Source organism: Chenopodium album, chromosome 14 (assembly GCF_948465745.1).
Source record: "Chenopodium album chromosome 14, dcCheAlbu1.1, whole genome shotgun sequence".
In the NCBI taxonomy this organism is placed as follows: Eukaryota; Viridiplantae; Streptophyta; class Magnoliopsida; order Caryophyllales; family Amaranthaceae; genus Chenopodium; species Chenopodium album.
This window is the reverse complement of record NC_137847.1, coordinates 45,286,204-45,305,381: the sequence shown is the minus strand read 5'-3', so window position 1 is coordinate 45,305,381 and position 19,178 is coordinate 45,286,204. Positions and strand designations below refer to the sequence as shown.

At 35.8% G+C, this 19,178-nt stretch overlaps 1 protein-coding gene and 3 pseudogenes across 1 annotated transcript; 2 read left to right on the top strand and 2 right to left on the bottom strand.

The window, feature by feature from the left end:
* Positions 1 to 263: 263 nt before the first annotated feature.
* On the bottom strand, positions 264 to 1,631 carry LOC145578149 (uncharacterized). Its single transcript, XM_081635526.1, has one exon. The coding sequence runs from the start codon at positions 1,629 to 1,631 to the stop codon at positions 264 to 266; it is 1,368 nt and encodes a 455-aa protein (XP_081491652.1).
* A 1,815-nt stretch (positions 1,632 to 3,446) lies between these two features.
* Positions 3,447 to 11,885, bottom strand: LOC145578148 (cytochrome P450 87A3-like; annotated as a pseudogene).
* A 323-nt stretch (positions 11,886 to 12,208) lies between these two features.
* Positions 12,209 to 15,881, top strand: LOC145578147 (quillaic acid 3-O-glycosyltransferase CSL1-like; annotated as a pseudogene).
* An 865-nt stretch (positions 15,882 to 16,746) lies between these two features.
* LOC145579325 (24-methylenesterol C-methyltransferase 2 pseudogene) lies at positions 16,747 to 17,842 on the top strand (annotated as a pseudogene).
* Positions 17,843 to 19,178: the final 1,336 nt, after the last annotated feature.

Here is a 19,178-nt window from a genome sequence, read left to right as displayed (position 1 = left end):
TAAATTGGATATATCAGGGGCCCTATGTAAAATATCAATTACAAAATACTAATATTATAAATAATAATAAGTCATCACATTACACTCCAAATACAAAATAAAAAGCAATATTTCAATTACAAAATACTAATATTATTATAAGTAATAATAAGTCATCAGGACTCATCACATTACACTCCAAATACAAAAAGAAAAAGAGTAGCAGTCACTTGAAAAGTGCAACTCTATTAGCATGTTTTAAGACAAAATCATCAACAACACTTTCAAACTTCTTCCATCAGATCACTTTCAATTGCCATCAAAGCAAGCCCATTTAGCCTTTCTTGTGACATAGTTGTCCTTAGATACGACTTCAGCAATTTCAGCTTTGAAAAGCTCCGTTTTGCAGAAGCAACAGTTATAGGAATAGTCAACAATACTCTATATGCAATTATTATATTAGGGAAGCAATTAAAGCGTTTTAAAAACTTCAATAAATCCATTGCAGCCATTTTCCCCTTAGGTAAAAGCTCCCTGAATAACTTTAGCTCAATAAAAAGTTCCTGACCATTAATATCATAATGTTCCCCATTCTTAAGAGCATTTTCAAAATGGCTAGAAGAAGATTGTAGTCTAGCATCATCCATAGCAAGTAGCTTATCAGAATTGAACAAAAAACCAAACACTTTTTCATACGATTCATATTTCTCAAATCTCTTATCTAGTGATGCGATAGCCTGATCAACAGTGTATATAAAGTATTGTGTTCTAAATGTTTCCTCCGGTGATAAAGATGTTTCATCATCATCATCAATCTCATCAAAATGCTTTTTTCTACGTACCACACGCGTTTGAGGAAACACGGGATCAATTCTTATTTTTGTGGCTATTTCTTTTGCAGTTTCCATAACACTTGAAAAACCATTTTCACGATATTTATGAAAAAAAGAAATCAGCCTTTTTATCTCAGTAATAGCAACATCAATAAGCATGTCTTTAGATTGCAATTGTTTGCTAACCAAGTTTACAACATATAAGATTTCATACCAAATAATTGAAGCAAGCAAAAATTCAAAACTACCAAGCTCATTTTTTGCCAAGGATTTTGCTTCACTTTGTATCTTAGAATCATTGTCTACACGGGCTACTTGAAGTAAGCTTGCCTGTAATTCAACAATTTGAAATCTTATTGCCTTAATACTTTCAACACGACTTTCCCACAATGTAGCCGACAACGATTTAACATTTAAGCCTTTAACATTTTGTCTTAGAATATGCCACCTCTTTGTAGAATTAGCAAATATAGTATAAATATGTTGCACTATGCCAAAAAAGACTCTTGCTTTCATTGAAGTGTTTGCAATATCACACAAAACTAAATTTAGACTATGACATCCACATGGAGTATAAAAGGCTCTAGGATTCAAATCCAAAAGTCTTTTTTGCACACCTTGATTCTTACCTTTCATATTAGACCCATTATCATATCCTTGGCCTCTAACATTATCAATATCAAGATAATAAGAATGCAAAACATTTTCTAACACTTGAAAAAGTCCTTGGCCACTTGAATCATCAACTTGTAAAAATTCTGTAAAAAACTCATATATTTCATTAGAAGAACCATCAACACACCTTAATATTAAAGACATTTGTTCTAGCTTGATGACTAGCATCGGGTGTGCAATCTAACATCACAGAAAAATACTTGGCTTGTTTGATTTTCAAAATAATATTGGATCTAATTCTAGAAGAAAGTAAGAGAATCAATTCATTTTGAATATCATGAGTCAAGTAATGATGATGAATCTTGCCACTATTAATACGCTCAACATGCTCTTTCATTACCAGATCAAACTCGGCCAACATCTCAACCAAACCTAAAAAGTTGCCATTACTATTTTCAAATAACCTATCTTTTTTTCCACGAAAGGCAAGATTATATTTAGCTAGGTACTTCATAATTGCAATGATTCTTATAATAACATTTTTCCAATATTGCTTTTCTTTCCTTAGTTGATCTTGGGCAACTTTGTAAATTATTTCATTTACTTGCAATCTATGACGTAATTCACACCAAGTTGCCATATTCAATACATGATCAACACTTGTTTCATATTCTTTAAGTCTAGAGCTAAGATGTGACCAATATTATTGAAGCCTTCACTTACTAAACTACTTTTACCAGGGCCTTTTTTAAAATTTTACAACAAAAACAAAATACTCTATCGAGCTCTTTTGAATAAACAAGTCATTCTCTATCACAAGTTTCAACATTAGACATATATCTTGTATAAAAAGAAGAAGAGAATCTACGAGAAACACTATCTTTAGGGCCTTTGACAATACTTAAGTCTCTTTTGGGACCATTTACTGCTAATTCATCAATCATATGCACATCAAGAGAATCCCAATTTCTAGGATCATAAATATCAATAAAGAAAGATCGATCATGTTCAACATTGTGATTAATTTTATCAGAATTATCGCAATGTTCACCATTACTATCATTATCATTATCCCTGTTAACATCATCATTATCATCCTCCCTGTTAACATCATTATCATCATTCTTAATTTCTTGTTCAACATTCTCACAATCAACATTACCATCATATAATTCTTCATCAGGATTAACAGAATTTTCACTTTCTTTAGGTTCCTTTAAGAAGAATTTTCTAAAGCACCTTTTTGAGATTTAAAAAATTGCTCTATTCTTTCTTTTTTTTTTCGGTTTATTATGCCCAGATTGGTATTTGCAAAACATAATGAATAATAAACAGATACAAAGATAATTAAAATTTTAAAAATAAATGTAGAGAGGTAAGAAAACACCAAGAGTTGAAGATTGCAAATTTGCCATATATCCCAATAATTCTGCAAATTAATTATGCTTTTTTCGACAACCTGTTTTAACAAAAAAAAAATTACTCCATCAATTAAAATTACACATATAATTATATAAATATATAATAAAAAGAAAAAAACAATATTTACCTACAAACTTGTTGAATAATTGCTGAGATTAACTTGAGGCTTCAGCAAAGTTTATGTGAAAAAAATGAAAAACCTTGAATGAGAGAGAAATTAGATCTAAACAAGAGAGGAAAGAAAAGCAAATATACAAAATAGAGTTAGAAAGAGAGTAAAAAAGGTAAAAAGTAGTGAATAAAAAAATATTCTCCGGAATTTTCTATATTGTAATCTGTGAAAGTTAACAAAAATATTAAATTAAAAAAAAATGTTAACGTTTTCCTCCAAAAAAATAAAATAAAATAAAATAAAAGTTAACGTTTAGAATTTTACAGCTAGCAAGACATGGGATACAGCTGGCGTCAATTATGACCTTTATTCAAAAATTTTGGCAGTTACAAGATTCAAAACCTTGACCCTCTGTTCCATATATGTACGTCCTTACCAGTGAACCAAGGAAATTATTCTTACTCATTTTACTCAGAATAAACCTATATATAATTTTGGGGCCCCCTTAATTACGGGGCCCTGTGCGGTCGCCCAACGTGCACCGTGCCAGCGCCGCCCCCGGCGCCGATACAAAATCTCATACCTCCCCCGTAAGCCATGAAATGTTTAGATGCTCCATTTATTTCTCCTCCCTTTATGCCAATATAGTTCGTGCTTTATTAATATTGTCATAAGCTTTCTAATAAATGACAGTAAGAATTTGGTACATGTATGGTACGTACCTCCCATCTCCATGGATTGAAGTCGAGGGGATTTTCGTAAATATCAGGATTTAAGTGTACTGCTGGGGGACAAACCATCACAGCCCAACCTGCCGGAATTGTATAGCCTAAGTACAACCAATCAACTACCCTTCATCATCATATATTCCAATAAGAAAAATAAGGCTTAAATGATACAAAGTACAAATCATATTTAATTATAATTATGTTGAAAAGGATATTCGATGACAAAGTTATGTAACTGAATATTTCGATTAGCCTGTATTAGTACATTTTATCTACTCCCTCCATCCCTTTATTAGATGTCTATTTCTAGCATTTATTACTTACATAATAAAGAGAAGTAGACATCTAATTAAGGGACGGAGGGAGTAATTACTAATGGAGGTAGGTAGATTTGAACATGTGACCTATTGTTTGTAGTGTTTTTGGGTGAATATACATATTAGGCATGCAAATTAGTTACTGAATTATAATCAATCTCACAAATTTTAATTGAACAAGTACAAAACATTTCAGAAACATACCCTTGAAGCTCACATCTTTTAGAGCTTTTCTGAAAATTCCCGGAACTATGTTTCCATGCCTTACTGTTTCATTGATGAACTGCAAATAAAACATTCAGCCAATCTAATACGAAGTATGTTTTATTAGTCTTTCATATTTTAAAATGATGGAAATTATAGCATGTTTCAAATAAAATTAAGAGGCCTTAAACAAACCTTAAAAGTGAAAGTCATTGACTTGTACTCTTTCCATGAGAGTTGAGAATCCGAATTTCGACGACTCTTCAGAATTGATTCATGTTCTTCCTGTTAATTCATTTGATGACATGTGAATATAGTTTTTACTTCTAAATATTTAATTAAATTAGATTAGAGTGAAAAAATAGAATAATAAGATTACCGTTAATGTTTGCAGCACTAAAGGGTTGTCTGTAAGATATTTCATAGCTAATGTGAGAGCATGAGATGTCGTTTCGTAGCTTGCAAAGAGGAGAACAAACATAGGATCTAAAGCGATCCCCTCGGTTAGTGAGGTTCCTTCCTTAGATAATTCCTCAAGGACAAAATCAAAGAAGTCCTCATTCTGTTTTCTTGGGTTCATCCTTCTTTGTTGAAGCAACTGTTTCAACATTTTCATTGCCTTCTTTCTTCCCTATAATATAAACATGTAAGTTTATTTTAAAGTTTGTAAGTATTAATAATTTGTTTAGTTGGATTGAAAGAAATTTTGTGAAATGTAAAATTACTTGTAAGCACTTGTGGTATGCTGTGCCAGGAATGTTTATGGGAAAGGATACTAATCCCTACATAAAATCGACAAAGTTCTCCCTTAAATCCTCTGAAGAACTTTTGGGATCATGACTGATTAGCTTCTCCGCTGTCAGATTAAATATCATCTGCATACATAATACAAAGCACAAACATAAATTGATAGAGAATATCTATAGAATATTCTCCTCCTAGGTTTAGGATATATTTGGTTCAGTATTCACGTGCACTTGGAAGTTACAAGGTGAATCCCGAACCAACTACACTAAGCTTCCTTGGTCATGTTTCTCAAATTGGAAAATGAAATTTGTTTCTCGTGGTGGCATTTTCGTGAATAAATCAACAACTTTTTCATTATTGTGGACTCTACAATTGAATAAAGTTGAATAACAACTTTTTCATTATTGTGGACTCTACAATTGAATAAAGTTGAATAAAGTTGTTGGTTTATTTACGAAAATGCCAAGTGAGAAATAATTTGTTTCTCACTATGAGAAATTGGGGCATCCCTGTTATAATATGACAACTTAATTAATTACCCTCGCTGTTGCATCTTTGAGCTCAACAGAGTCCATTCTGCACCACTGATGTATATATTTAAGTACCGCAACTTCAACTTCAGATATCATATTTGATAGATATTATATTTAGGATAATATTTGTCGCAGATTAGGATAGATTTAATGTATATTTTATATCCTTATCGTACTAGGTTTCCTAACGTGATTAGGCCTAGCGATTGTAAACTCTATATAATGAATCAATGGTACACACTCCAATCTTGAGGAGTTTTCCCAAAATCTAACATGGTATCACAGCCTTAGTTTTTCGATCTAGCTTCCGCAATTTTTTATTTTTTTTATTCAATCCCTTCATAGTTCCTTTTTAAGTTGATTAATCACATTATATTTCTCTTTTCTTCCCACGATTTGCCCACCAAGTCAGTACTCTTGCTGCATTACTTTTAGGCAAATCACTTTATCTTTTACTTTTAGGCAACTTGATAATAATATTTGATTAATCAGCTACCATTCTTAGTCTGCTACATCATGACGAAGGATACTCCGCCTCCATCTACTGAGTTTCACCCTGCACTTTCCGTCACTAATATCAAGAATTGTGTTCCCCTAATTCTTGATCGGGAATCTGTTAGATACTCAAACTGGGAGGAATTGTTTTGCACTCACGCTGAGGCTTATAATGTACTCGATCACATCGATACAAAGACCACAAAACCTACGGATATTTCTGAAACTTTGTGGAAACGACTCGACGCGATCGTAAGACAATGGATATACGGAACTATTTCATCGGATCTTCTTGACACCATCCTTTGCAAAGGAGACACCGCACAACAGGTTTGGGATAAACTCAAGAACATCTTCCAGGACAACAAAACCACCAGGGCCCTTTACCTAGAAAACCAGTTCAATGATCTCCACTTGTCCGCTTTCTCTGATGTTTCTTCCTATTGCAAGCAACTTAAGAGTTTGAAAGATCAACTAGCAAACGTTGATCAACCTATTTCGGACCAAAAGCTTGTTCTACGCCTCATTGCAGGTCTCCGTAATACGGACTATGACACAGTGGCGGCAATATTGGCTCAGACGGAACCTTTACCGTCCTTTGAATCTGCCCGATCCCGACTACTACTCGAGGAAACTAGGTGCTCCAGTGATAAAGGCACGCAATCCTCTAGTTTTGTGGCTCAACAATCTTCCTCAACCCCTCCCGGAAATTCAACACAACAACAACGGGCACCGACCAGTGGTGGCGGTGGTGGTAGGGGAGGTGGCAGAGGACGCGGTCGGGGCGGAAAGAATGGTGGCAAGGGACGTGGTCGCGGCGCCACACCTAGCCAGCAGCAGTAGAACACGCAACAACCGCAACAACAAGGATGTCAACCTCAACAGCAGAACACGCAGGCCCCTTCTAATGTTCAAAATTGGGCCAATCAGCCTCAATGGCCCAATTTCAACCAGCCTTATTGGCCACACGGCTGGGCAATACCCCCTGCACCTTTCCCTACGTCTGGACAGTACCAACAAAGGTCCAGTTTTAATCGTGGACCACCTCAACAAGCTTACACAATGGGGTCATCCAATTACGGGCCTCCTATGTCTCCAACGGAGTTTAACAGTGCTTATTCCTCCATGACTCTCCCAAATCCGGACAACGGATGGTACATGGACTCCGGAGCTACGTCTCATATGACAAATAACACCGGTACACTTCTACCCCTTTTTAATTTAAGCACTCATAATCATATCTTAGTAGGTAATGGTCACCGCATTCCAATAACGGGTTATGGTCATACCACCCTCCCTAACAATAATTCCCTTAGCCTTAAAAATGTTCTACTTGCACCTCAAATTATTAAAAATTTAATTTCTGTCCGTAAATTTACTTCTGATAATAAGGTGTCTATAGAATTTGACCCTAATGGTTTTACTGTGAAGGATCTTCGCACGGGGAGGGTAATAACGAGATGCAATAGTACCGGAGACCTCTATCCAGTCACCCCAAGCTCACCAAGCACTTGCCTAGCCACTACTTTCACTGCAGTCACCCCATGGCATGATCGTTTAGGACATCCAGGAGCCTCTTCTTTAAGTTTTCTTAGGAGCAATAATTTTATTTCTTGTAATAAGGAACATGATTCCTCTTTTTGCAATTCTTGTCAAATAGGAAAACATGTTAGACTACCTTTTTATAATTCAAATAATAATACTCTCACTGCTTTTGACATTATTCATGCCGATTTATGGACTTCTCCTATTCGAAGTATTAATGGTCACAAATACTATTTAGTACTTCTCGATGATTTCACTCATTATGTGTGGGCCATACCCCTTGCTTATAAATCCCAAGCCTACCAATCTTTCATTCATTTTAGACAATATGTGCAAACACAATTCGAACGGCCTATTAAATCCTTTCAAAGTGATCATGGTCGAGAATTTGACAATGATCCATTTAAAAAGTTTTGTGTTGACAATGGTTTGGTTTTTAGATTTTCTTGTCCCCACACATCATCACAAAATGGAAAAGCCGAACGTATGATTCGAACAATAAATAATGTCAAGCGCACCTTGTTATTTCATGCCTCATTGCCCCCTTCTTATTGGTCACATGCTCTTGAGACGGCCATATATCTTCTTAATATTCTACCAACCAAATCTCTTAAGCAAATGACCTCGGCTCAGGCTTTGTTTCGTAGAAACCCATCATATGACCACTTACGGGTTTTTGGTTGTCTATGTTTTCCTAATCTTTCGGCAACTGCTCCTAATAAACTTGCTCCTAGATCCACTCCTTGCGTATTTTTGGGGTACCCCTCCAACCATCGTGGCTATAAATGTTTGGACCTTGCAACCCGCAAAATAATCATCTCACGTCACGTCACCTTTGATGAGTCTACTTTTCCCTTTAAAAATTTGGAACATTACACTTTAAAGGAGTATGACTTTTTGGGATTTGACGAGAATTCCCCACTTTTGACTCACCATTTCTTACGCATCCAATCCCCTAAGGCCCACGTGCATCCAAGCCCAACCCCAAATGCACATCAAGCCCACACCCCACCAACTTCACCATCCCACAATTCTGCACAGCAGAATAGTCCGCAAGGGACTTGCGGCCCTTTCTCATCAGCCGCAGCCACCTTGCGGACCCCACTGCCCCACCATCTCTCGGCCACCACCCCGGCTCAGTCAACCACAACATATTCCCCGCCACCCTTACGTGGCATACCGCCCATACAACCAACTCGGCCACCACCTCCTTCTCCCCGAGTCACCCGTAGTCAACGGGGTATTTTTAAGCCTAACCCGAAATATTGTAACCTCACCGTTCAACCTTCGGGTCCCCATCATTATAAATCACCCCTTCCAAAGTCCTATAAACAAGCTTTAAATGACCATAATTGGAATGCGGCGATGAATGATGAGTATAGTGCTTTAATTAAAACAGGGACATGGGAATTGGTGCCTAGGCCTGCGGGGGTGAATATTGTTAACTGTATGTGGCTCTTTAAGCATAAGTACAAGTCTAATGGTGACCTTGAAAGGCACAAAGCTCGTCTTGTATGTGATGGCAGGTCGCAGGAAATTGGTGTGGATTGTGATGAGACGTTCAGTCCGGTAGTTAAACCGGCCACTATTCGCACTGTTCTCAGCTTAGCTATGGCTAAAAAGTGGTCGATACATCAATTAGATGTCAAAAATGCCTTTTTACATGGTGATTTGCAGGAAACTGTTTACATGCATCAACCCCCGGGATTTATCGATCGGAGTGCTCCTTCTCATGTTTGCCGACTCCGAAAGGCTCTATATGGTTTGAAACAAGCTCCTAGAGCTTGGTACCAGCGTTTTGCAAATTTTCTGATCAAATTGGGTTTTGTCATTGCTAAGAGTGACAACTCTCTTTTTACTTTCCGGCAGGGTGATGATATGGCATATTTGCTTCTATATGTTGACGATATTATTTTAGCTACCTCATCTGACAGGTTGCGTACAGGGATTATATCTCAGTTGCAAACTGAGTTTCCTATGTCTGACTTGGGGCCTCTGAGTTATTTTTTAGGGATTGCAGTGACCCGAAAATCTTCTTATCTGCTACTTTCCCAGGAAAAGTATGCACAGGAGATTTTAGAGCGTGCAGGTATGGCCTCTTGTAAACCTGCAGCCACTCCAGTTGATACTAAGTCCAAACTTAGTGCAGATGCAGGACCACCTTTTCGGGATCCTACTTTGTATCGCAGTTTAGCAGGTGCTCTTCAGTATCTCACTTTTACCAGGCCAGATATATCTTATGCGGTACAACAGGTGTGTCTTTTTATGCATGATCCCCGGGAACCTCATTATGAGGCATTGAAACGCATTCTGCGTTATGTTCAGGGTACCATTGATCACGGCTTACATATATATCCTACTGCTTCTCATCGCTTGATTACTTACACTGACGCTGACTGGGGAGGTTGTCCCGATACCCGGCGTTCCACTTCGGGCTATTGTTGTTTTCTTGGGGACAACCTCGTGTCTTGGTCATCTAAGCGTCAACATACCTTGTCTAAGTCGAGTGCAGAAGCTGAATATCGAGGTGTCGCAAATGTTGTCTCTGAGGCGTGTTGGCTTCGTAATCTTTTACTTGAGTTACATTGTCCTCTACGGCAGGCTACTATTGTTTATTGTGATAATGTTAGTGCTATCTACCTTTCTGGCAACCCGGTACAACACCAACGCACCAAACATGTGGAGATGGATATTCATTTTGTTCGAGAAAAGGTTGCTTTGGGGCAAGTTCGGGTTCTCCATGTTCCTTCAAGATATCAGTTTGCGGACATTTTCACTAAAGGCCTACCACGAGAGTTATTTCTGGATTTCAGATCCAGTCTTAGCGTACGACCTCCTCCCGCTACGACTGTGGGGGTGTGATAGATATTATATTTAGGATAATATTTGTCGCAGATTAGGATAGATTTAATGTATATTTTATATCCTTATCGTACTAGGTTTCCTAACGTGATTAGGCCTAGCGATTGTAAACTCTATATAATGAATCAATGGTACACACTCCAATCTTGAGGAGTTTTCCCAAAATCTAACAATATTCTTTAGGCTTTCTGTACCAAACAGACTCAACACCATGTTTTTCAGATATCTGTACATAAATCCATCCAAAGAACCAATATTTCGGAGTCCGGAGATCTCGTTAAATGTGTCTGGATACCAACTTTGGAAAGATCGACCCTCTTGCTGGAATATAATGTAGTTCAGCTCTTGATCTGCAGACACTATAAGTGGGTTACCCACTATACTGGTTTTGAATATTGGTCCGTAGCTGAATATGACATAGTTTAGTAATAAAATACGGAGGGAGTATGTCATTTAGCAAAGGATGCAATATTACTGAAACGGAGAAAGTATAATTAAGTTTAGTGTTTGCGTTGATATGTGTACCTGATCATCCGTTGTTTGACAAAAGGAGGTATGTCATAGGAAGAATCAGGGCTAAAAAATTGTAAACTTTCACCAATAAGAGGCCATCCCATCGAACCGGGTGGTAGATTGGCTTTGTTTTTGGGTTCCACCATTTGTATAGCAGCAGATTTGTGATGCTAATGATGATTACTGTCAACAGGCTAAGTGCAAACAGAGAAGGAAGATTAATTATTTGTGGTTGATTGACTGTGAAACTTGAGAGCTTTAAATTTATCTTTTTTTTTTTTTTTTTTTTTTTTTTTTTTTTTTTTGAGAGAGGACTAATAGAGAGTTCGTTTAATTCACCAAACATACAAGCCTTATATATAAAGGCTTGTTGATAATGTTTGTTTTTTTTAGTTATTATCGGAGAAAAAATGGAATAATTCGATGAAACATGAAATTTGTTCATTCAGTTGAGTTTAGAAGAGCAACTCCAAAGGTACTGAAACTACTGATAAAGGACCAAATTCAATTAAGAAAAAATTGTAACTTTGAGGTTATAGCTTAAACAGGCTATATACTAACTTGATTAAAGAATAAAAAAAACCTACCTTCACTTGGAGTGTGACATTATTTGTAACATAAAATTAATGTTATGAATTTTAAATTGTTGACATGCTACATTATCTAAAGCTTACAATTAAAATACTTTGTTCTGGGTGCCCCTGGACGACAACCGAGGTTCTGGGAAGTATTTGTAATTTAAAAGTAGACGGAGCAAGGTAAGCAACAATACCTTATAACTTACCGTTTAAAATGTTTTAGTAATTAAGTTCAATAAAAGAATAAGAAAAATTAATAAGCTCATATTGTGATTATTGTCCTATTATTTTTTCCCAAACTAGATCATTTGATAGTTGTGAATTGAGTCATATACACTAAAAGAGTATGTAGTTAGTTGTAGTATAACTTCAAGTACAATTGTTACCCCACAATTTTCTCATTCATTGGTTTCTCGCTTTGTTCAATTTTTGAGTAAGCTGAACGGAACTTACTAACAATTCCAACACAAGATAAACATGATACTGGAAACTTGGATAATTGTTACTTGAATCCGTTCAATTTTCCAAAATTGTTTTGGTAATTAAGTTGTTTTTATTTTTTATTTTTTTTTAACTAGATAATCACAAAGTACTAAGTTGTTAACCTCGGAATAGCTCTTATTTATCCTTTTAGGTATTTTATCCTTATTATATCTTTATAAACTTTATGCAAGGAGCAAGCTAAGTACACTCATGTTCTTCATCCAATTTTAAAACCTAATCAAATGGCGAACACTCAAAATCACCCTCTTCACCATTGCCATGTTTACAAACTAAGGGCAATCCTTAATTGAACGTACATCATTTTTCATATCATAGCCTTAATAGCCATTTTCTACTATAGAACAACCTGTTTTTTTCAACAAAAATGGTGGACCAACGTTACCATGGATTGTTATATTTTCAGCCGAGATTATGTTCTCATTCATGTGGATTCTCAGGCAACCCTTTTACTGGCGGCCAGTTACTCGAACAGTCTTTCCCGAGAAGTTGCCTAAGGATGAGGACTTACCTAGACTCGACGTGTCCATATGTACGGCTGATCATAATAGAGAGCCTACTTTTAAGGTTATGAACACCGTTGTATCGGCTATGTGCTTAGATTATCCTAGTCAAAATTTGAGTGTGTATTTATCTGATGATGGAGGTGCATCTGTAACTTTGAATGGTATGAAGGCTTGGGTTTTCACGACTTGGTGGTTACCATTTTGTAAGAGGTATAATATTAAGCAAATATGTCCTCAAGCTTATTTTGACGATTCACAAGAAGTAAGTCAAAGTAAGGAGTTTATTGAAGATAGAAATATAATTAAGGTTAGTTCTTTATTTTAGGGTTAATTATAATTTTAAGTTTTCTTCACTAATAAAAAAGAACTATATTATTATATATGATGATGATGAGAGTGAGGGATAGCTCAAGTGATTAGAGTTCCCCTTTCGGGTTTCAGGTGATCCTGGGATCGATTATAATATGATGTTGATAATTATTATGATATGATGATATGTATATGTAGGATAAACATGAGAGTTTCAAGCAGCGAGTGGTCAACTGGAAGGAAAGAGGTGACAATGATGCTAAGGGAAATGCATTCGATCATCCTGCCGTTATAAAGGTTTTAATTTATCGTCTTTTCCTTTAGATCATTTAGCCCTTATATATATACTTGGCAAATATGATGGTGGACTGGTGGTGGCATATGCACAGTGCTCATTATGTATGAAGATCAAGGCTAAAATTAAAGAACATGAAAACTAACAAAAACTCCAATGAACATAAGAATAATAGCGTGGCTAAGTTTATGTTATGTTCATTGGAGTTTATGTTGTACATGTTCATCAGATGTGCATTGTGCTTTAAACATGGACCGTCTCAAAATTCATGACAAAGTTTCAAATTGTAAATCTTAATTTGGAGAAAAATTGGAATGTCAGGTAATAAATGAGAATATTTTAGAAGATGATGCTTTAACAATAAGTCCAGAAAGTATACGCATGCCTCTACTTGTTTACCTTGCTCGAGAAAAAAGACCAACTCAACCACATCACTTCAAAGCTGGAGCTCTTAATTCTCTGGTAAAATAGCATTTTACTTTCTTATTGAATTGTTACTTGCATGATTATAATAACAATAATATATATCAATGCATTTTACACAATTTTTTTTGTGTTTGTGCATGAATTAAAGCTAAGGGTTTCAAGCACATTGAGTCATTCTCCCTACATCTTGGTTCTAGACTGTGACATGTACTGCAATGACCCCATTTCAGCCCGCCAAGCAATGTGTTTTCACCTTGATCCTAAGAGTTCTTCTTGGTTAGGTTGGGTTCAATATCCTCAGAAGTTCCATAACATCAGTCAGAGTGACATCTATGATAGTCAGATGAGAGTAGCATGGCCGGTAAGTACATCGATCTAAATTGACCTTTTAATTGCTCCCTTGATTTTTTGGTTATGTAGATCACTTACAATTCATGGAGTCAAATTTATGACCATATTTTGTAATTTACATATTGTATGCCAGTATTATGTAAGATCTTGTTAGATTGATCCATTTAAATTTAATCGAGCTCAATGGTATAATATTATAGGTACATTGGTCAGGGATGGATGGACTTCAAGGGCCAACTCTATCTGGTTCAAATTTTTACATTAAGAGGAAGGCCTTGTTTGGCGATGACATTGATGTAATACATGGTGTGTTTGTTATTTAATTTCTTCATCTTTGTCAAAATTCGTGATATTGTTTACCATTATAAGAATACCCATCTACAAGGTGGTCTTATGATGATAAAACAGTCTCATTTAAAATTTGTACATTATTGTTCAAAAACATGACAGTATTGTTTATTTCTTAAAGGTAATGACATCAAAGAACTGAGAGAGACTTTTGGTCCTTCAAATGAGTTCCTTAAATCTCTTGGAAAAAACTGCAAGCCAAATGCAATCAATCAAAAAGAGCAAATTTCCTCTGCCTATCCACAAGAAGCTCAATCCTTAGCCTCTTCCACTTATGAAGAGAGCACACAATGGGGTAAAAAGGTAAGTTATGTCACCATAAAATGTATTAGTAAAATTTTAAAAGTATAGAAACTTTATTTTATTCCGATCCTATTAATCATCCTTACATGTTTGATCCATTCGGAATCAGTTGTCACATTGTCCAACTTGATTACTCCATAGTTGTGATAAATGCATTGAATTCTTTCATTAATGTTACATGCATACATGTGGAAAACATAATAACATAAATAAGCTCAATGTTCATTGACAAACTTATGCTATTTGGCTTTATCGTCGTGTGCAGATTGGGTTCAACTATGAGTCAGTAGTAGAAGATGTGATGACTTCTTTTACGCTACAAAGCAAAGGATGGAGGTCTGTTTACTTGAATCCATCAAGGCCTCAGTTCTTAGGTTCCGCTACAACGAATCTCGATCAAGCATTAATTCAACTCTCCAGATGGACTGCAGGGCTTCTTCAACTTGGTCTGTCCAAGTATTGTCCTCTATTATACAGTACATCAAGAATGCATATTTTTCAGCAGATGCTGTACTCGTCGATTTCATTCTTGTCCCTTGAATTTCTGCCGGTTTTATGTTTTGCTATCGTTCCTCCTACTTGTTTCTTCTTTGGAATCCCTTTATACCCTAAGGTAATTTAGCAGACAAATTAAATTTAACATATTACCTCAACTTCATATTATTTGCAACGATTTGATGACATAAAGTGTGAGTAAAATATGTCTAATCGTTGCAAATAATAAGAAACTGAGGTATATTACTAAATATCTTAGGTAGAACACACCAATATACTCATTTTGATTGCTCATATCATATGTGAATGTAGGTTTCAGATCCATTCTTCGTAGCGTTTGCTTATATTTTCATATCATAACAACTGAAGCACCTATATGAGGTTGTTTTCCTAAGCGGAGGCTCAATAAGCTCTTGGCTCAATGAGCAAAGGATATCGATTATAAAAAATGTAACAAGCTATGCTTACGGAACTCTAGAGTGTGTCATGGCAAAGCCGGGAATCCGAGAGGCAAGTTTTATACCAACAAATAAAGTTGGAGATGATGATACAACTAAATGGTATCAACTTGGCAAGTATGACTTTCGTACATCATGCATGTTTCTTGTTCCGATTGTGACCTTAGTTACATTAAATCTCTTCTGTTTTGTTGGTGGACTAGCAAGAGTCATTGTTGCTCGAAGTTGGGATGCATTGTTTGCTCAAGTGTTCTTCTCATCGTACGTGTTGATCATGAGTTTTCCGGTGATTGAGGGTATGTTGTTAAGGATGGACAATGCTAGTGTTCCTATATCGGCTACTTTGATATCAACTTCATTGTCTTGGATTGTCTTGAGTTTAGGATGCTTCATTTTTTTGCATTAGAAGGATGGACTTTAGCTTTTAATACTGCCTCTTTTATTAGGTCTATGATTTGTTGAAGCTTTTCTTGAAATTTGTTTTGTTATTAGTCTTAATAATTAGGATGGTAATGTTACGTAAGTCCATCATCACTAACTACAAACTTTGTACATAAATTGAGTTTTCTTGAATTTGTGTACAACCTTGTTTGATCATTTACTATCATGGAGATTCTTTTATATTATAATGATTTCTGGCCTAGATTTATAAAAACTAGATACTTCATTTATCGATCAATGATTACCTTAAACTTTTTCCATAATTGAACTTGCAACAATTTCTTGACGCGGCCGACCATTGAACTAGATAATGAGATTAATTCTTTGTTTTTTTTTTACATAATGAATTCAATAATGAGATTTTTGTTTATTTATTTATTTATTTATTTTTTTTTAACATAACTTTAATTTTCAATTTGAACTAGATAGAAAAATAAATTAACCATCCTAATGGAATGATGATCACTGATATCCAGATATGATAATTATAGACAATAAATTTCATAGTCAAACCATATTTTAAAAAATTAAAGTAGATATAAAAAACGATAATCAAATCAATCTTTATCTTTGATAATTTCATGGTCATCAAACAAACATATTTACAAGATTAATCCAACAAAATTGAAAGGCCAGGCTAAGATTTACCCCTATAACAATGGCTACATTTTTTAATATGAAGGTTGACCTTTTACTCTTTTACTAAGTCGTAACCAAACCCATATTTTACTCTCCCTAAACTCTTCTTATTCTCACATACGGAGTAGAGCACTCCATATCTCAATTTTCCTCTCTCATTCACTCTATATTATCTCTACAAAAACACCACCATGGATTCCACAACACTACTTTGCACAGCCGGGCTCGTCTTCGGAGCACTCTACTGGTTCATACACATCCATGGAGCAGCTGAACAGAAAGGCAAACGACTCATCCATCTCACCGGCGGCGCAATCTCTGAAGAAAAGATCCAAGAGAAGTACCGCCAATACTGGTTTTTCATCCGCTCTCCTAAGGAGATCGATACCGTTGAAAAGGTTCCTGATTTTGTCGACACATTCTACAACCTCGTAACGGATATTTACCAGTGGGGCTGGGGACAGAGTTTCCATTTCTCCCCTTCTATCCCCGGAAAGTCTCACCGGGAAGCCACTCGGGTACATGAAGAGATGGCTGTGGATCTAATCAAGGTTTCCCCTGGGAAAAAAATCCTTGATGTTGGGTGCGGGGTGGGCGGACCTATGCGGGCGATAGCCGCCCACTCCCGTGCTAATGTGGTTGGGATAACGTACTATTAATGAGTACCAAGTTAATCGTGCTAAAATGCATAATAAAAAAGCCGGACTTGACTCACTTTGTGAGGTAGTCCTTGGCAATTTCTTAGAAATGCCTTTTAATGATAATAGCTTTGATGGAGCGTACTCCATCGAAGCTACATGTCACGCACCAAAATTAGAAGACGTGTACGCTGAGGTATTCCGGGTTTTAAATCCCGGATCCCTCTACGTGTCGTACGAGTGGGTCACTACTAAAAAATTCAATGCTAACAATAGTGAACACCGTGACATTATCCAAGGGATCGAGAGAGGTGACGCGTTGCCGGGGCTTAGGAGCTACACCGACATCGCGGCTATAGCAAAAAAGGTGGGGTTCGAGGTGGTGGATGAAAGAGATTTGGCTACAAAGCACCTGTGGTGGAACCGGCTTAAAATGGGTCGGATCGCGTATTGGAGGAACCATATTATGGTAACGGTTCTTGCTGCCCTAGGAGTAGCACCAAAAGGAACGGTGGATGTGCATGATATGTTGTGTAAGACCGCTGATTATCTTACACGTGGCGGCGAGGCTGGTATATTTAGTCCCATGCATATGATCTTATGCAGAAAGCCTATTGATGCTAATGGTGTGGACAAGTCGGATGCTTGATTAATGTACTAGTATGTTTAATTTCATTTTTGTTTATGATCGGTAGATTATTTCAAATAATAAGGCTTTTAGGTGGCTAAGTTAGCTATATTAAAGTTGTTTAATTTAATTATCAAAGTTGTTTTTAAATTGTTCTTTAAATTAGTTTAATTTGAGTTTTATTTATATGTTTAGCGTGATTGATTGGTTAATCAAAATACGGAGTATCAAATTTTAGAATGGCAATATAGTCTTGTAAAATTTGATGTTGATTCCTTAATTTTAAGATCTTTTCATTGAAGCTGTTTGTGAGTTGTTACATTGCTACACCCTACACCAGTAAAATCTCGTTGTGGATTACCTTTTTTTTTTTTTTTAATATAATATAATCCATCAAGTTAGATACAAGTCATTTAACTGATTGGAAGAACAGATGACAAAAAAGGCTAGGGGGGCAATTGCTCAAAATCCGGCCTAAGGTGTAATCTGGCAATAAAAATTAACTTAAGTGCAAAATTATAATAATAATTTAAAGGAAAATGCTATACATAACCCTTAGGGCTACATATAAGTATTAAAAATACTTTTGAAAACTGTTTAAATTTAGAAAATCATGACAAATTCACACTAATTAGACTGATCTATGCATGTTTTTGTCATTAATTTCTAATTTATACAATTTCTAAGTATTTTTTTAATGCTTATATATAGGATATAGCCCTAAGGGCTATGTATAGCATTACCCTAATTTAAAAGGTGGTTTCTAGCAAATTTTCCATTTTAGTAAAAATTATTAAAAGTTGTCATTTTGTCCAACGTATAAATCACTAAGTTGATTAAAATAGTTAGTGAATAGTGCAAAACTCTAAACATTATGATTTAAAAAGAACATAAGTTTTCTCAAAAAAAAAAAAAAAAAAAAAAAAAAAAAAAAAAAAAGTAGTATATTAGTGTAGGAAAATTTATTCAAAAAAACCTTTTAAAGTGACCTTTTTGTTCAGAAAAACCTTTTAAAAAAATTTTGGCCATGAAAAACCAGTTTTAAATTTTTTTTTTTGTTCAAGACAATCAAGTCCCACTTTCCGACGTAGACGGATGTTTTTCCGATATTGACCACGTGTTTTCCCACATGTGCGTGTCACGTGATTACTCATTTCCTGATGACACCCCTTTTTTCCTAAATCCACTCTCTTTTCCCTCCAATTAAACACTCTCTCTCCTTCTCTCTATTCTCTCTGTGAACAAGCAACAAGGTCATAACTCTTCTCTGCCATGGCAGCAACATCACTAATGAGGAATTGAAGCTGCATTGAATTTTCACCAACGCAAACACAGTAAGTTTTCTTTTAAAAATCGA